General features: G+C 34.6%; 1 protein-coding gene across 2 annotated transcripts in view; it reads right to left on the bottom strand.

Annotated features, from left to right (window-relative positions):
- LOC145689821 (ribosome biogenesis protein SLX9 homolog) overlaps window positions 1–17,234 on the bottom strand; it is a 52,985-nt gene extending 35,751 nt beyond the window's left edge. The window contains exons 1-2 of one of the 2 annotated variants that reach the window (XM_081764032.1): window positions 17,076–17,234; window positions 7,885–8,178 (exon numbers count right to left, since the gene is read on the bottom strand). In XM_081764032.1, the coding sequence (XP_081620158.1) occupies window positions 7,885–8,170 (286 nt within the window). In that variant the 5' untranslated portion in view covers window positions 8,171–8,178; window positions 17,076–17,234. Of the gene's footprint in view, window positions 1–7,884; window positions 8,179–16,900; window positions 17,020–17,075 lie in introns of those variants that run through there. The other variant, XM_081764033.1, reaches the window with a different exon arrangement.
- Between the last annotated feature and the right edge of the window lie 2,213 nt (window positions 17,235–19,447).

The raw sequence follows: 19,447 nt of genomic DNA on the forward strand, positions 1-19,447 counted from the left end.
AAAGATTAGGTGTTTCTAACTTGTGTAGAAAACTAATTAGGCCAAAAGTTTAAGCTGGTACAAAGACTTACGAATAGAATTTATTAAAAACTCATAAGAAGCAGGCTGCTTTTTTGAGATTTATGAAATTGATTTTTTTTTTCTTATTCAGTATCTTGCTCTAACTTAAAAAAAAAAAAAAAAAAAAAAAAACAAAGTAATGGAAATTTCCGGCTCATAGAGCCTTGATACTGAAACTGGAGTGATAAATTTCACTCCAACAAATCAATCCCACGCAATTTATATATGCTCGGTTCTTGGTTTTGTGGTATAATTTTGGTCTCCAAACAAACATAAAGAAAAAAAGAAAAAGATAGATCATCTGAGCACTACTACCAAACAAATAGGGTGATGTGGGGCAATTGTTGTACCAAGTAAACGTAAACCATAACATTAACTGCTTATATCTCAAAATAAAATATTTTGTTTTAATTTTCACAAATACATAATAATTCTATGTTAGTTCTATATTATTTTATTTGCATGGATTAAGAGGAAAACTGTTAAACGCTTGTAAGAAAACTGAGATATGTTTTTTGGACTCTCAACTGCCAAAAGTACCTCAACTCTGGGGAAGAAAGTTATAAATAAAAACGACTGATTATTATTATTATTATTATTATTATTATTATTATTATTATTATTATTATTATTATTATTATTATTATTATTAGGTGCCTTCCATTTCAACTCAGGCAAAATAATATAAAATTGTACCATCACCATCTCAGATATTGTTGAATTTTTTTTATAGCAACTAGACATATTTTTAAGAGACCCATATTTTTTCGTTTTGTCGAAAAAAAAATTCCCGCCAAGTAATGGGCCATCAAAGGCGGGGAGTACAATTTATGAATTGTAGAAGACATGGAAAATGGTCAACTTCGGAGCCTCACCATTTGGCTATGGAGACAGATAGAGTTATAACTCTTGTTGTGGTATGTACACAGGGATATAAATAAACTATATTTTATTATAGTTTGGTTTGCCCATGCGTATCTTTTTGTACATAAATTAACAAATGAACATCAATTTATCTGAAAAGTCGAAGTTTGTGAATTTTTTCGAGTACTTCCGGTTCGAATTTTAAAATTCTGTTTTCACGGTTGGTAAGACCTAGTTGCCCGCTTTCCAAAAAAAAAAAAAAAAAAAAAAAAAAAAATATATCGCTTCTGTGTGCAACCGTTTTGGCGCAAAAAATTCGAAAAATTGTAAAATTTTCAAAAATCGCCATTTTTGGACGCCAATTTCTCGAAAACACCATCTTTTAAAATTCTGAAATTTTGTCAGATGCTTCAACTTTACATGAATAATAAATACACCAAATACCATTCTCCACCAATACTTCATGAATTAACTTCTGCCTTTTAAAGTTAGCGAAGTTTCGTTAATTTTGATGTTACAGTTAGCAACACTGGGAACAATAAAAGTGCAATGATTTGATGATGTTTGTGGTTCACATTCATTAAATGAAGAATAAAAGGTTTTCTTGCCGGTTTTATATTATTTTGATCAAAAAGTCTCTCTGAAATAGTAAAATGGGCCTCCCTATACTCCTCCGTTTTCTTACACCGAAATAATCTGAGGTGGAAATTACGATTACGAAACACACAAATTTCAAGTTCACTTACTTAAAATGGTCTTCGGAAACAAAATTCCACTGATTTTTTTATTTTTTTTTTTTTTTATTATTATTACATGGACCAATCATTTGCTTGGTTGGTGTCTTCGCTAATAGCATGTAACCGTGCAGATGCTCCAATAGTTGTTGGTTCACTCATAACTCATCCAGGAGTGGATCTAGGGGGTTGATTGCCTCCCAGAAGAAGAAACTTTCTTATTTTATATACAACGGTGTATAAATAAAACCCATCCCAGAGTTTGGAGCTCTTAAAAGTAGCTCTAAGTAGCAGTATTATAACCTCCCCCCCCCCTCCCAGAAGTCCGTCCTGGATCCGCCCCTGTGTAGCACATTGTCGATAGTCACAAAACACTTATTTTTACTTCTCTTATGCTCTTCTGGAAACCTGTACTCTGCTGAAGATCCATGTGGAAGCATAAACAGCACTTCAACTTCGCGTAATTCATGATTTATTGATAATATTTCTGCGACGCACCACTGATTATCATACATACATGTATGTAAGAAAAGTTCCTATTTGCAGATTTCTTAAATCTACACTTTGAATTGTAGAAGTTCGATTTGGGGGGAAGCATGAAGTTAGTTCATGGTGATCCGTTACTGCCATAAAAACTTCGCCATTTTCCGAAAGCTAAAGATGACATCGTCGTCGAATTCAGTTCCAGGCAACAAAACGAAAGTAATACCCGGAGTTTGCACTTGCACTATACTCACGAATTCTTCTGCGATTTTAGTGGAGGCGCGGTGGCTCAGTGGTAGAGCGTTCACCGCCGCTGCTTGGGGTCCCTGGTTCGATCCCAGCTCGCGCCGTGTGGGCTTTGTGGTGGACAAACACCGTGCACGTGGGTTTTCTCGGGATTATCCCGTTTCCTCCCACTTTCTGCATTCCGCCATTTCATTCATTTCTCATAATCATCGTCTCTTTTAGCCTAACCGGCATAAGCTTGGGACGTAAAACTTAAAGGTTTCATTTCATTTTTTTCTTCTGCGGTTTTAATACTGTGTATCTGTTTTTGCCTAAGGTTATGCCGCGTTGCCACATTCTTTACACCCCACTCCCCCAATACCGTCGCAGAGACCCTTGCATGGCCGGTTTCACTGCAAAACCACCGCTTTATCGGAGCTGTCTGCATCTCGAACATCTGAAAGTTATTTTTAAAGTAGGATGCAGCACCATCAGAAATCACTGACACGGTTTGGGAAATTGTAGACACTTATTTCCACGTATTCAAACCTTTTTCTATAAAATATATTTTCGCTTTTCTTTGAGTATTTTTAGAATCTTGTGTATGGCTATGAGTACATGAGCCGAATCATGTGTTTTATCCTCGTTTATTACAACAAAACTGTCAGTTGTTTCATATTCCGGTGATAACTCTGAATTTCACTTTGCAGAATAACAGTCCAGTTTTCACCGAAGTCCACATGAAGTAAAAAAGAATTTGTATCTTCAAATTTTATACGGTGCTTTTCGGTAGCAATTAATTCTCTTTGGATTTTCTTGATGTAGTCATGAATTACAATTCTTACAGTTAAACCAGCAATGTACGATACGAAAACAGAAAGTGACACAGTTTTTTAACGAGATCATTGTTTTCCCATATGGCATACGTAACACCTTCATTTTCATCAGGATCAATAATTAAAGACTCCACATTTATTCCTTCCACTCCCGGACATTCACAACATTCTTGAAGAAGACAGTAGTCATTTTCTACGGATCATACTACTAAAGGAAATAGGTCACTCATGACAGCTTCAATACGGGCTGCACCTTTGATTTGTAGCAACGCAGTAGCAGCTAACTTAAAATTTGCACAATACACACACACACTTCCCTCGCAGGTTACTGACTGACCTACTTTAGTCGAAAACTATAAAATTCCGAGTGACCCATTCTTATGCTGGGATTGTTCTGTTTAAAAAGTCAGTAAATTTCTTCGGAACGCGTAAGAAAACGTTTCCATTTTTTAACTTTTTGTCCTTTTTCGATCACTGTAATGATATCGCACTTAATTGAGACTTTGTCTGGAGCATTCCAAATCATCACTGAGGTAATAGTTCAGGCTTTTTATAGATCATCAGAATTTATTGGATGGCCATTTCAAGTAAACTTAAAATTTGTGTGTTTCGTAATCGTAATTTCCATTTCAGATTACTTCGGTTTAAGAAAACGAGGAGTATGGGGAGGCTCATTTTACTATTTCAGAGAGCTTTTTTGATCAAAATAATAAAAAACCAGTCAAGAAAACCTTTCATTCTTCATTTAATGAATGTGAACCACAAATATAATCAAATCTTTGCACTTTTATTGTTTCCAGTGTTGCTAACTGCGCCATCAAAGTTAAAGAAACTGTGCTAACTTCAAAAGGCTGTAGTTAATTCATGAAGCATTGGTCGAGAATGGTGAACCATCTGACAAAATACAGAATTTTAAAAGATGGTGTTTTCGAGAAAATGGTGCCCACAAATGGAGATTTTTGAAAATTTTACAATTTCTTGATATTTTGCGACAAAACGGTTGCACACAGAAGCGATATATATATATATATTTCGGAAAGCGGGTAACTAGGTCTTACCAACCGTGAAAGCAGAATTTTAAAATTCGAACCGGAAGTGCTCGAAAAAAAAAAATCACAAACTTCGACTTTTCAGATAAATTGACGTTCATTCGTTACGTACAAAAAGGTACGCATGCGCAAACCAAACTATAATAAAATATAATTTATTTATATCCCTATGTACATACTCTCTACCTGTTTCCATAGCCGAATGGTGAGGTTCCGAAGTTGACCATTTTCCATGTCTTCTACAATTCATAAATTGTACTCCCCATCTTTGATGGCCCATTACTTGGCGAGAAATTTTTTTTCGACAAAACAAAAAAAATTATGAGTCTGTTAAAAAAATGTCTAGTTGCTATAAAAAAAGAGTTTCAACAATATATGAGATGGTGATGGTACATGCTCTGCCTGAATTGAAATGGAAGACATTCAAGAACATGAAAACTCACAAACAGACTTTAAAACTATTAGGTCTCTATTTATTTAAAACATTTATACTTCCTGTATTATATTTTGGAAAATGTAAATGGCTTATACTATCAGGAACAGTAAGAGACTTGCTAAAAGCACAAAATGTGTGTCGGGAAAAGCTGATCTTTATACCTAAAAACCACTATGGCCATTCTACTGTAAATGGTTGATGTCTGTTTAAAGTAATAGAGGCAGGGTTGGCAAAAACTATGGTTTTTATTTAAAAAAAAAAAAACGGTTTTTTTGGTTTAAACCAGTTTTTTTTTTTTTTTTTTTTTTTTGTTTAAACCAGGTTTTTATGATTTAAATAATTTCCTTTATATATTCATATCATATATGGACAGAAATAAGTTTGTTTCGCCTTGATGTTATTATGCAACAACCGGGTTATGTTGGAAGGGGTCACATAAGCTTAAAGCGGAATAAAAACCGCTTCTCGAGTTACATCCGAGAGAAATTGTCCTCCATTTGAACTCGGAACCAGGACTAATTGGCCACAAATGCGATACGTCTGCCGACTCACTCACGAAGGAATCCTGATTAAAAAAATACGTTGTACTGATTTTTACATGCTTCTTAATATAACTGTCAAGAGTCATTTCAGAAGGCCAAAAAGATAAACAGTTGCACAAGTGAAACCATTACACAGAATTACATACGAACAATTTCAAAGTACTACGGAGTACAGAAGAACTAATTTAGTTCAAGTTAGTTAACAACGACTTTTATTGGTCCAAATTAAAGAAATACACCGCCTTAATCTGCATATCAATAAGAAAAGTGAATAAAAATACGAATTATTTGAGTCCACTTTGACTCAGATTCATTTATACATAAATAGATACCAAAGATACTTATTTCACTAAATGCCTCTCGTAGGGTCTGTATGACCCCCCCCCCCCCTACACACACACAAAAAAAGTACGGCATTTTCGATGTATTTTATCAATAGTAAACACTGAAACGAAACAATATTTAGAATTTCTCTTCGATTGCAATTACATAACAATAATAACAACTACAAAAAATCACAAAATAAACATTTATAAACTTATAAAAAAAAAGTTGCTTTTGTAGTATAATCTTTTTGAGTAATGAATGGGGAATTTAGGTCTGAATATAATACGAATAATATACGGAAGTGAAACGTGATAACCCACAAATGTGTGTTCATCAAGATTTTACAAACACTTACACTTTTACGAACATTTTTTTGTTTTTTGGTTTAAACCAGTTTTTTTTTTTTTTTTTTTTTTTTTTTTTTTTTTTTTTTTTTTGAAAAAACCAGCTGGTTTAAACCTTGGTTTAAACCCTGGTTTAAACCTTGGTTTAAACCATGGTTTAAACCACCTTGGTTTAAACCAGCCAACCCTGAATAGAGGGGAAAAAATCTTCACTGCATCAACATCGAAAAAGTTCTTCCGCTGTAATGTAGGTATCTGTGTCACAGATATTTATAAAGACATCGAAATTCAGCACACCTTAAACAGTTCCAATATGTAACTTTTTTAAAATACATTTTCTTGTTTAAATTCTATATTCTTGCTTCCAGAGAACGCGTCCATAGTTTCCTTTTTTATTTTTGTCATAATTGTCCCATAGTATAACAAAATCGGGCAATTATAGCATCCAAAGTAAATTGTAATAATTAATATGATTATTTTTTATACTTAAACTGATTACATCACTTTTTTTCTTCTTTTTAAAACTGTCAGTTTAAAAATTAACGCTAAGCAAAATGTTATGAAATCCCCGTAAAGTGGATGGAAGTAGTTTTTTTATTGCTTGTAACTCCTACTAAAACCACTTTACAAAAAATGCTTGTCTTGTGCAGGTGTTATGCTAAATAACGCATGTTATACTGAATTGAGCTATGAAACTGAAATACATAAGAAATTATAGGACCCACGTTATCCTATATAATTAAGACGCAAAGCAAGAAATGACAAAAAAGCAAATGCACACTGATTGACAGATGGTTTAAAAGCCCTGCAATGCATTTTCTAATCTTTGGAGGTCTTTCTATTATTAATTATAAATTATTACGTCTTACGATTATCCTCAGAAGCTAAAGTGGAACGGCGATGATATTAATGAACAAAATGGAAGAGACGAAGAGAACACTTAGAAAATTCAAGCACAAAATCTTTGTCCACCACAAAACCACTTGATGCGAGCTGGGATCAATCAGGAACTTCACGGATCACTCTACCACTGATCAGCCATCGGCCTCTATTGTATCTTGTGTTGTTCATAATGTGTATATTATAATAAAAAGAACCTGAAACAACTTTCGCCGTCTTCAGTTTATTTCCAAAGTTCGTGAAAATAAAGAGACCTCAAAAGCCTTCTGCATAACCGAAAATAGTAACGATAGTTTAGTGTATATATGTCATTATTAGAGCCTCCCATTCATCGGCCTCCTCTACCCTCATGTTTATAACATCTGCATATTAACGTTTCCGTAATAAACACCTTCTTTCATTACACACAAGTTCTGAGTTTTCCCGTTATTTTAAATGTATAGATATTATTTACATTTTCTTAATACATAATGAAATAGTATAAAATTTTAAAAAATGATCAAATTAATCTTTCCAGAGTGGAACCTTTACTCAGAAAGATATATTTTACAATTTCTAATGTCGTGTGCGATTCAATGTAACACTCGATTCCCTTCTCTCTTCGGTATATCGACACTTTACGGTATCCGAAACATACAGAAGGTCGGTATGTAAATGTCAACTCCGAAAGTATATCAAAAATATACAAAGTGTGGCAAGTACTATTAAATAAACTAATAACTAATTGCAAGCCTTTTCTTATGGGGACAGTTCATGTTATAATTGTTGGGAACCTACGGAGGGTGTTAGTTTATACAATACCGTTTTGTAGATACTACCTGGCTCACTTTCTGCATTTTTTATATTCTTCATTCTCTTTAATTTGACTTTTTTTTTTTTTTTTAATGGGGAGAGCCTTAAAGTGTACGTTCTAACAAAGTAGTGTTCAATACACTTCTAAAAAGTTCGCCAGAGGATGTGTCCAGTATTTCTGCAAACGTAGCTGAGAAAAAGAGCTCTTTACACATAATGTTCATAGCTATTCATAAATGAATGTTCTCTTATTGTTCAACAACATCTAGAAATATATGACACAAAAACTTACTTTTTAGGAACATTTCCCGCCGAATTCTCAGTTTCTCCCTTTTGGTCAACTGTTTTTCATTGGCTGAGAATTTGCTGGAAACAATGCTTCTTCTGTCAAGATCTGGAAGTGACTGCTGCAGGTCTTCAGGGGAAATTTCTATCCCAGCGAACAAGTTGTCTGACACATCCACACGCTGCGCTAAAGAAGGAGTGGAACACGTTTCGACGGCGTCGTCCTTTGGTTTCTTCTCTGTCCTTGTGACAGAATAATGGTATTTTTGTCTAGGTCTCTTCAGCTTCCCCATTCTGTATACTGAAAGGAAATACATGGAATACACATTTCTTTTACCTATCCAATAAACAGCATACAACATTTTTTAAAGTTCTTTCGTCCCACATTTATGCACCTACACTAAGGGAGACGGTGCTGATGATAATGAACGAAATGGTGGCATGAAGAAAGTGGGAAAGCCCCGAGAAAAACCTGTACATAGTGTTTATTCTCACAAAGTCCACCTGCCACGAACTATTGAATCAGGGACCCCATACACCAGGCGCTTTATCAGGCATATATATAAAAGTTAAGGAGTAGACATTACATTTCTTTTCCCTGCAAGACTTGGCTACAGGGAGATTTGACAGTACGTCTGAACCATTCTATGACGGCTTGCTTCACTTCGTCGTCTGTGTGGAAATGTTGACCTACGAAAAATTCTTGTATAGACCTAAAAAGTTGAAAAATCACCTGGCGCTAAGTTCAGACTATACAGAGAATGTACTAATAACTCCCAGACGATTTGCTGTAATATTTGTATTGTGCATTGAGTTTATGACGTGTTGCACTGTCCTTCAGAAACAGAACACTCTTTATGGTTAGGTTAGGCCGTTCTTCCGTAGAGCATTATGACACAGAACACGACAGTAATATTTACTGTTGATAGTGACACGACAGGGTAAAAGTTCCACGTAAATAATCTCGTCTTTGTGCTACAAGAAACTTGCCAGCATTTTATGTGATGACGTAATTGTTCGAAACTCAAAGAGTCCGCATGCTTTCACTGCTCTGACGCTCTTTTCAACTCTACAGTGCATTGTCGGACTGGCCAAGTTGAGGGCCCTTGGCGCAGGTCTTTAAAAGCCCCCACATATATATATATATATATATATTTAACATGTCAGTTGCAAAACATGATAAGTGGCTAAATCTTTTTATTTTATTTTTTTATTTTCGTAAAGAATAGTGTTGTAAAAAAACGGTTTTTTTTCTGTGAAGTTTTTTTTCAATAAAAAACATCGTTCTTTTTCATGTTTTTTTTCAAATGTCTGTTTTTTTTCTGGCAACTATTATTTATTGATTTACGTTGCAGATTATTGAAATAATCAACAGAACTTGAGTCGAAGCCCTCGTAACTTACAAATCTTTTGTTTCTTTATACGTATATACTAGCAAAATTGTGTGATTATTCCTTTCGGCTCCAGGTCATTTTTGGCGTTTTCCTACATTTCCAGTTAGTGACTTATTGCTCAAAAACCATTCATTCGATTGATATGGTTAAGGCCTTGTTTTTTAGAAAATAGATGTGACTATTTTTTGGTGTAAGTTGCATTGCAGTGTTGCCAATGGGTAGGAAATTATTGACGGAAATGTAGGGGTGAAAATATACAAAAAAATCCCTAACCGAATTTCAATTTTTTTTGTATCTAGTACCACTCCTGCTATATGGGTTCAAATCACCAAAAAGAATCTTTGGTGTGTTGACAAGGTACAGTGAAATCCTGTAGTCGCTTGCTTCCATCCAAAGAGAGAAAGAAAAAATTCTGTCATACACATGAAATTTTGACACTTTTTACGCCTCACAAGCAAAAATCAAATATGCCGGGGCTACAACTTCTCTAATTATCCTATTGAAACTTTTTATGATGCGTTCTGTAGGGCAAAGAGGAAGCTTTCAGGTAGTGGTACGTTTGTTTCAATGTAGCCAGTAAGAGGGTAATATTAGAGGGGAAAAGGGATTTTTTCCGAATTTTTCACCTAAAAGTGGGAATTAATTGTTTTGGCTGGAAACGCTGCCATCAGACAGACGAAAACTATCTAAAAATAAACCTTAGTACTCCAAGAATATATCCTACAAGTATCATGGCGATATATAACAAAGTAAGCATGAAATTTAAAGAAAATCTCATTCTACCTCAGAAATTCACCATTTTCTTACCACTTACAGAACATGGTTTATTATAAACCTCAACTGTATTTTCCCTAATTATTCTAGTGAAACTTTTTATGGTGCACTGCTTAGGCTAAGAATGAGGCTCCTAGACACTGCTACGTTTGTTCGAATGTAGCCAACAAGAAGGAAATAATAGAAATAAAAAAGGGAAGTTTTTCCAAAATTTGCCCCTAAAATCTGGAATTAAAATTTTCTGTATCTGGCAACACTGCTATCAGACACACACAAACTATCTTAAAATAAGATTTGGTATCCCTCTAATATATCCTACAAGTAGTATGACATCTAATAAAGTAAGCATGTTAATAAAAAATATCTCATTCTACCATTTTTAAAATCACAGTTTTCTTCCCAATTAGAGAACAAGGTCTACTGTAAACCTCAACTGTACTTCCCCTAATTATCCTGTTGAAACTTTCTATAGTGCGTTGTGTAGAGCAAAGACGAGATTTCCAGATACTGGTACGTTTGGTCCGATATAGCCAACAAGAGGGAAATAATAGAGACAAAACAGATATTTTTTCCAAATTTCCCCCTAAAATCTGGAATTAAAATTTTCTGTATCTGGTAATACTGCTACCAGACAGACGTAAACTATCTTAAATTAAACATTGGTACACCACTAATATATTCTACAAGTGTTATGACGATATTTAAGGAACAAAACTTGTAATTACCAAAAATATATTACGGTAAATAGAAAAGTAGGGAAAAATTAGAAAAATCAAGGGTTAGAACCTAAATATGAATTCTTCGTGCGTTCCCTAATTATCCCATTGTAACGATCTGAACTTGCGTTTCTTAAGTAAGGACAAATGTTCGATTGGCGTAAGTTGACTTGCACTCGGACGTATAGGTACGGATTTATAAATAAAAATTTCTAATTTTTGCCCAAATTTAGGAAAATTTTAATTTCTCTAATTGGCAACACTGCGCGCAGGCCAGTCCAATTGATGTCATCAGTTAGGTATCCATCCGAGGTATCTACTTGGCAAGTCTTAAGGAGGTCTTTCTACAACGAAGGAAGCTACAGGGAAAAAGTAGTAAAGGAAATTTGTAATCAGAAAAATTCTCGCATTTTTGACTGGGGTGAAATTTGAGAAGGAAATTCGACACCAGAAGAAAAAAATTAATATAATAAACTATAGTCCAACCATATTTTGCAAGAATAATATCCCGATATCTTAATTAGTGTCCACACAGGAGTGGATTAAACAAATGACACACCCGTGTGTGCCACTTTAGCCACCTGGGCCACTGAGTATACATTTGATTACATTTTGTTTTAATACTAACTCGTGTTGTTGTTGTAGTTATAGTCTCGACTAATAATACTATCGTAGTTGTAAACAATAACTTTATAAGGAAAATTTTCTCCTTTTCACATCTTAGTTCCAACACTGTTGGTGAGAAATGCAGGGTGTTTCAAAATGAATTTTGGGGTTTTAAGTCTTCGTAGTACTTATTACATTTTACGTACAATTATAAACAATGCATCAAGTAAAAGAGCACCTCAAACAGTCTTTGCTACAAGTGTTCAATGTGAGATTCATTCGTCACACGGCACACACCTAGTCGATAGGCGAGAAAGGCCCATAAACTTTCCGCCATATGGCACAAAACACATTCAATTTAGGAGAGTTTCGTTTCAAGTGTACCATCTCCTGAGGATTTGCTGACGGCCAGATACAAACATTATGAGTGTTCACATTAGCTCTTAGGTGAAATGTCGATTTACCACTGAAGACGACACGATCCAGAAAATCTTCATTGTTATGCAGCAATATTTCACTTGCGAAATTGGCATGTAAACCGTAGTCTGTAGACTTTAGACCTGTAGCAACTGCAAACGATAAGGATGTAGTTGCAAGCGTCTCCTTAATATTCTTCACATAGACCGTTGCACTGTACAGATTCAGTCTTTATTAAAACACAAAAAACTTTCTGCTCTCCAGTTTACATCTTTGCTGCTTGCTGTTTCTAACGGCAGACAGAAGAAACAATGCATGTACATGCGTGCGTACAAAACTGTTTGAGTTGCTCTTTCATTTTATATAATATTTATAATTGTAAGTTAATTGTAATAGATACTACAAAGTTTCAAAACCCTAATATTAATTTTGAAACATCCTGCATGGCTTCAATTTGAGTCATCCTATATTCGTGTCTTTTATATACATATTATCAGGGCCGGTCCTAGTCAATTTGTCGCCCCATGCAATGGCATAATTTGCCGCCTCCCCCTTTCTCCAGAAAGAACAAATCTTAAAAGTCATGATTTTAAGTATGCTACTCCAGCATGAACAACAAAGGTGAGGGTAAGTGCAGCTGCACTCAGAAAGGCTTAACCCTTATCCGGGCAAGACATTTTTTTAACGTAAACGGGCAACCGGGGCCTGTCAGGCCCAGTATATATTTTAAGTGCAGAACACTCAAAATTCAATGTCTGTTGCCGCATACTGTTCCGACTAAAGGTTACAATAGTCACGTGTTCAATATATAATTATGTGACAATTTGATCTAATATTTGACAGGAATTTCACTAAAGTTATACGGAACCTCCTAGGCGCCGGTTGCCCGGTTACGTCAGGAAAAGATTTTCAAATTTAAAAAAAAAAAAAAAAGCTTTACCAACTCGATATGTTCATGATTTTAACTTCGACGAAAGATAGAAGAATTCAGTATTTTATGTCTTCTAAATATGTATGGTTATTGAGAAATTTTAGAAAAATGAAGCTACTGGGCCTGGGAAGCCCCGGTTGCTCGGATAAGGGTTAAATACTCACTAAAAATGCAATCCCGTTGTGTGTGTGTGTTTTTTAAATATTAATCTATTATGTTAGTGAAACATAAAGCAAACACACCTGCAGAGGATAGATGGTAATCCTTTTTATAGAATTCACTATCGAGCTTCAATCTCATGCAATTCCAGTGCAACTAGTTCTTTTATCTTTATTTCTTGATTTCTCTTCTATATCTGTTAACATTTTCTAAAAAACTTGTTTCTATCTTCAATGATAAGGAACTTGTTTCTGACAAAAACAAGACTAGTTGTCATATCAAAACTGTGATAACTTACTAAATGGAACAGATATTCACTACTATTCGAGAATTGAATTCTTGCATTTGGCAACAATCAAGCAATTTGTGCTCGGATTTATTCGACTATTTGCTTTAGCATTGTCCATGTGGCCTTAAACTAATGCATCCTAAACATAATTTATGAATGTAGTATTCAAATAGAAGGTCAGCTTAGTAAATGTAACTACCATCATCATAAAGTCTGTTTCCAACAAGAAATATTTAATTTAAATAATATACTTATGACAGATTTTGCCGGACCATCCAAACTTGCCACTCCATGCAAATGCACGTTTTGCATATATGGTAGAGCCGGCTCTGCATATCATATGTATCTATTCGACAAATTATTTATATATGACATTTAGAAAAATACTATTAGGCAAATTAGTATTAGTTTTTATCTTTAGACAAGTTATGTGAATTTTATACTGTTCGTGACATTATTTTCGTACTTATTAAAGACCTGCTTTCACGAAAAAACAAAACTTCATTTCTACTTTTATTTCTTAGTTGATATTGATGAAAACTGCTGAAACTCGAATTGTTAATAGGTATGGTATTCATGTAAATTGTAAAATATTTGTAGCGTATCAGTATCTACCGTTTAATTTATGTTGCATTTTACGGTGATTATACCTACATAAAAATATTTAATACTTAAATAGACGTAAGATGCATTAGAAATGACTATTTGAAAAAAAACGAAATTTAGAAAAAAAACGAGAGGCAATGTTTTTTTTCTAAAAAAAACGTACATTTCTGAAAAAAAACGAACGGTTTTTTTTCTATTTACAACACTAGTAAAGAAAGATTACACGCTTACGCATTGTGACGACTGTTAGGGATAAGATGTTCAGCGCGCTGAATGCTGTGGACTGGGATCGTCTGTGACAGACGTACGCCCATTCTTAAACCATTTAAATGTCTTACTGAGGTAATCGTGTTGTGACTGAAGTCTTCTGTAAATTTCAGTTCGTTTTATGCTCTCTTTCATATAAACTTCGTCTCAACACAATGTTCCGCGTACAAGATCATACTGTTGTCCGCCTTTCGAACAATGGTCTCTAGACTGACGCGCGACAGGAGTGTCGCTTACCAGCAAGAGGACACAGTTGCCAGTTCCTATTTTCACCTTGGCATTCGATTTTAAACTTGTAAACAAAAAAGAAAAAAAAAATACATTAATATCCAATCCAGAATCAGTAGATAAAAATCGTCTTCTCTCGTAAAGGGTGAAAATGTCTGGATAATGTAGAATTTATTAAAAATTAATTTTTTTTACAGGAGTTATCGTGGAATAGACATATGCACGTAAATACTTATCGCGTGGAATGGTGGAAGCTATAGCTGGAAAGAAGAATCATACTACCTTTTTCTTTAACACGGATACAATCTAGCTCATTTTGTTAACATTAATTAACATTCTCCTATCATGTACTCTGGAAATCGGTATGATTTTGGCCATAGGAGCCGGTTGCCTTCGATAGCTAGACACTAATGAAGCTTCAAAATATTTTACATTCTATTTAATTTAGTCCATTCTCTAGAGTAACGCTAAAATCAACAATAAGTTATTAATATTTTTGTTAATATTAAAAATACTAACTCACAAATTAGCGGCACGAATACCCAAACACCAAAACATCCAAAGTTAAATTTGGACGATGGAAACATCGAAAAGACTTTGCATTAATTATAAAGAAATGCAAACCTATATGTCACACAATTTTTCAGGGAATTCCTTTTACGACATCCTTTAAGTGGGACTTCATCTGGGACGAAGAAGAGGAAAAGAAGTTGACTGTCGCTGGGGTTGATATGTGTAGTGACGCGGAAGGAAAAAATTTACAATAAAGTGATGCGAAGAACCTTGGTAAGGTCCGTAGTAGAAAAACTGTAAGAAAGTAGACTTGGATGGTTTACGCAAGTAAGAAGAAGATCTTCGAAATACGTAGCTCACTGAGTGTTATAGAACCGAATTGCCGACCAAAGAAGTGCAAATAAGAATTAAAACTAACCTGACTAATGTTCCTTCATGTGATATTTTAACCTATTTCAAATGCTTCTCGTGGTCACTTTTTGTCAGAAATTATGCTTACAACGTTCTTATATGCAGGTCTTTATACATTTATTACAACAGTGTCGTCTATACGCATATTGAATACAGTATAATTTATTTAATGCACTAACACCTAAATCAAGTTTTTTTTTCTATATATATCTTACAATGTAATCTTCTACGTTGCATACAATTATGTCTTCCAACACAATGTGAATTCTATATGTACGATGTTGCCAAATTAAGCATTGCTAATAATCATCTTCAAATTCAACTCTTAATCTGTAATGCTTGTATAATACAGTATTTACAGACTTAAAATTATTTGTATTAATGTAGTAGGTAATGACCATGACTCTTCCCACAAGAGAACTGCATTATACAGGAAAATGTCATGACGAGAAGGGGTGTTCTTCCTTTCCTATATTTTCATGTGCTGAAGACAGCAATTAATGCTTACATGCTTCGCTTCGCTTTCATTCTGCTTAGTTTTCAGTGGTCATTCCGCTAAAAATAAGTTCCTTCAAATTGTTATACACTCAAATAGTAGGCATGGCTTTCCTAAATTAAATAAACCCAATTAATGAAAATTCGTATTCGTTCCTGGATAAGTATTGGTAAAACCTAGACACAAGTATATACAAGTTACAATTCGTACGTATAACTCCCAAACGATACTCAATCTGCACGTGACAAAATAAATAATGAGAAATATACACTACTAAATCTAGTTAAATTTCATTACGTTCTTTGTTAGCTTTCGTCACTCCGGTATTGTCTTTTGTTCGCATAGCAAGTCACTATTCAAATCACTTGTATTAGAGAGGCGAATCGTATTTTTTTTTTTTTTTTTTAACATCTTGTAGTTATGACCATTAGGCTAAAGGAGACGGGTGATTAGTGAAAGTAAATGGTTGTGAAGGTTTGTTTTAGTACTCTTCTACCGAGAATTGCACCCTACAAATATACGGGATTACTCGAGTAGACGGTTCTACCAAATGTTGACATACTTCTTAGTTTCAGGTTAGGTTAGAGATGTGTACTTCTTTTAGCAGAGCATGCATTTAATGAGGAGCTCCATTACTACTTACAGACTGTCTTTATGAGGGCTGAGTGTAAATACAGTGTGGACGTATGGCATAAAATCTACAGTGCATAAAGCACGAACCAACATGTACTAGGTGCCCACTACAAAGCATGAATGCTATCTGAGTCACCGCAACATGGGTTACGTCCCTAGGAGGAGAAGCGATACCGAGGGGGTGCGTTCGTATGTAGCAGGCGCGTCAGCGACGGGGGGGTATACGCATAAAGGAACAAGTGGAAGAGCACACTTACACATACAATACTTTCACTGTTGCCTAACAATCATTTCAATAAGCTGTGCACGGACACTAATTACTTATAGTCACACTCTCATTCCATCACAAAAAAAGATTCATATCGTATTTTACCTATAAATTTTCTATTTGGTAGAACAGTCTGCTCGAATGAATCCAAATGTACTTATGGGTTCAGTGACGCAGTGCAGGGCCACTGGTATCGAAACTGTTACTACAGTAGCCAAAACAACCTAAACTAAATCACTCTACCCTACCTTAAGCTTACCAAAGCCTTAACATGTTGGATCTACTTATCAGCACAAAGGCCATACTTATTTTTACCTTTATTTGTGACTATCAAAAAATGAGTATTTGTAGTTGCTTTCTATAGCCAGTCGTATTCACAATATATACCAACGAATTTTCCCTATAAAATTTTGGTTGGCCCCCATATTGCCTAACTACTCCCTTATTCTTTCTGTTCATACTAGATGTATTATGTAGACCCTATATATACCTGAAAAGTGCTGCTGTCTTCGAACTAGACTTTAGTGCCAGTTATTTACAATCTGGCCAATGTATTTATGAAAATTTGAAGCTTGTCAATATCCTATTTTTAATCGACAGTCAACTTTTCATTTTTTTTTTTTTTTTTTTTTCGCAATCCCTAGTAAGCAACATAAATTACAATACCTTTACCAAATCCCCATATTTTCGCTCCGTTGCATCATTGCCACGCTATGATTATACCAAATACCTGCATTTATCGGTTTGCGTCAAAGCAACGCAAAACTATCGATTTATGGGTACATTACATAACACTGCATTAACGCAACAAAAAGTTGTCATTTATTCTTCGATTACATTGTGTTATGTTGCGATCAACATGAAACCGTGACATAATAAGGTCCCATATCTTCTATTTTAATTCGAATTCGTGAATAAAAGAAATAATATAATATGACAGTTCGCTTGACAGAAAACACCACAGACAATACACATGTAATTAAATATTTGTGATAAAGCATACCAATTTATATTATCGCTTCACAATATCTCAGGACTTGTCCCGTACCAGACTTCGTAAAAATTGTTGAACATAAAGCAACGCAAAACATTCACCGCCTTATGCAGAGTCATTTTGACGTTATGATTAGAATCATACTAAAATCCTGACTACTGCAGGGAACATATGTTAGTCGAATTCTTTAGTATGCTACTAATCACCCATCAAAACGACTCTGCCCTCCACCCATCAAAAGGCCCTTAATGTACAAAAATCAATTATAACTGGTGACTGCTGTGCCTATCATCACAAACTAAAACCAGTTGTTTTATGCAGTTCCCTCTGTTTTCTGGAGGAGAATCTGAACTTCTAGGGGGGAACCCATTAAAATTGTGGAAAGTAACCATGTGCTATATGCAATCCATAACTTTAATAATTGGGAGCATAGAATCTGTTTACATACTTTCAGAGAACTGTATGTTTGTTTTCCAATTTTTTAACTATTGAAATACTCCATATAAAGAATTATTACTAATAATATTTTTGATCAGATAAAGATTTATATTTATTCAATTATTAAAGTATGAAGAATAATCCAGAAGATTCTTACCTTTTCATGAACTGAATATTTAAATAATATATTTTTAATAAACCAGCATATTTTACACTTTAAATTTTAAAAGAAGGCAGTGCGATTCTTCTTGGGGATGAATTATACAAGATTTTTATAATACTTCCTATATCTAAAAGTTCCAGTTCACGAGGACCTTCCATAGATATTAACACAAGTGAACTTAAACGACTTGGTATAAGTTGTTTCTTAATTTAATACAAATTCGTGCCATATTTGAGAATGATCTTTCAACTTTACAGGGACTTAACCCTTTGGGGATCCCAAGGTACAATTTGTACCATACGGGTGTTTCATGGTACACGGGTGGGTATAACTCCTATTTGAGCTTTTTCGTCCGGTTTTTTTTTTTTTTTTTTTTTTTTTTTTTAATCCAGAGGCATTGTAGAACACGTTACGTATGGTTTCACACCTTTCTGCGTCCAGACATAGGAGGTGATGACATCATAATTTTAAACATATATTTTCTTTTATGTTTTCTTTTTCGCCTATGTTCATTATTTTTGGTGGGCTTATTTTTGCACGTAGAAGATTGAAATTTTGCACAAACATTCAGTCCACCGAGTAGTATTTACCAGATTTTTTTCATATTTCTGTGTTAAAACAGGGGATACAGAGGGGCTAAAAGTTGAAAAAAGGGATATTTTTACCAAAAAAAATTCCTTTCATGGGATTCCCCCCCTTATACATGATGGAGATATGTGAGTGGTAACGCCTGAAAGGCAGTTCTGTTCTGAAAAGAATGATATGCAAACCATGATCCTAGGGTAATTAGGGATGTCTCAGGGAATGTTTACAAAATATCCCTCTGTATACGGGAATATGGGACATTGTCGGTATATATTTTTTGGCGGGCTTACTTTTGAACCTGGAAAATTGGAATTGTGCATAAACATTCAGCCCACCTACTAGTATTTATCAGATTTTTTTTAGATCTCTGCGTTAAAACAGGGGGTCCGGGGGGGCTAAAATTTGAAAAAAGGATATTGAGAACCAAAAAATCCCTTTTTCGGGATATTCTCGCCTTAGATACACGATAGAGACGCGTGAATGGTACCGCCCTAAAGGCAGTTCTATTCTGAAGAGAATGATTGGCGGGTTATAGTCTTAGGGTAAATAGAGATGTCTCAGGAAATATTTTACCTGCGATCATGGTGTTTTGTGGTAATTTGGGGCATTGTGGGGATTCTTGATTAAATTTCTCCCGCCCTTAGTATTCAAGATAGAAACTTGAAATTTGGAACACACATTC

This window comes from Thermobia domestica, chromosome 7 (genome assembly GCF_964235325.1).
Source record: "Thermobia domestica chromosome 7, izTheDome1.hap1.1, whole genome shotgun sequence".
Classification (NCBI taxonomy): domain Eukaryota; kingdom Metazoa; phylum Arthropoda; class Insecta; order Zygentoma; family Lepismatidae; genus Thermobia; species Thermobia domestica.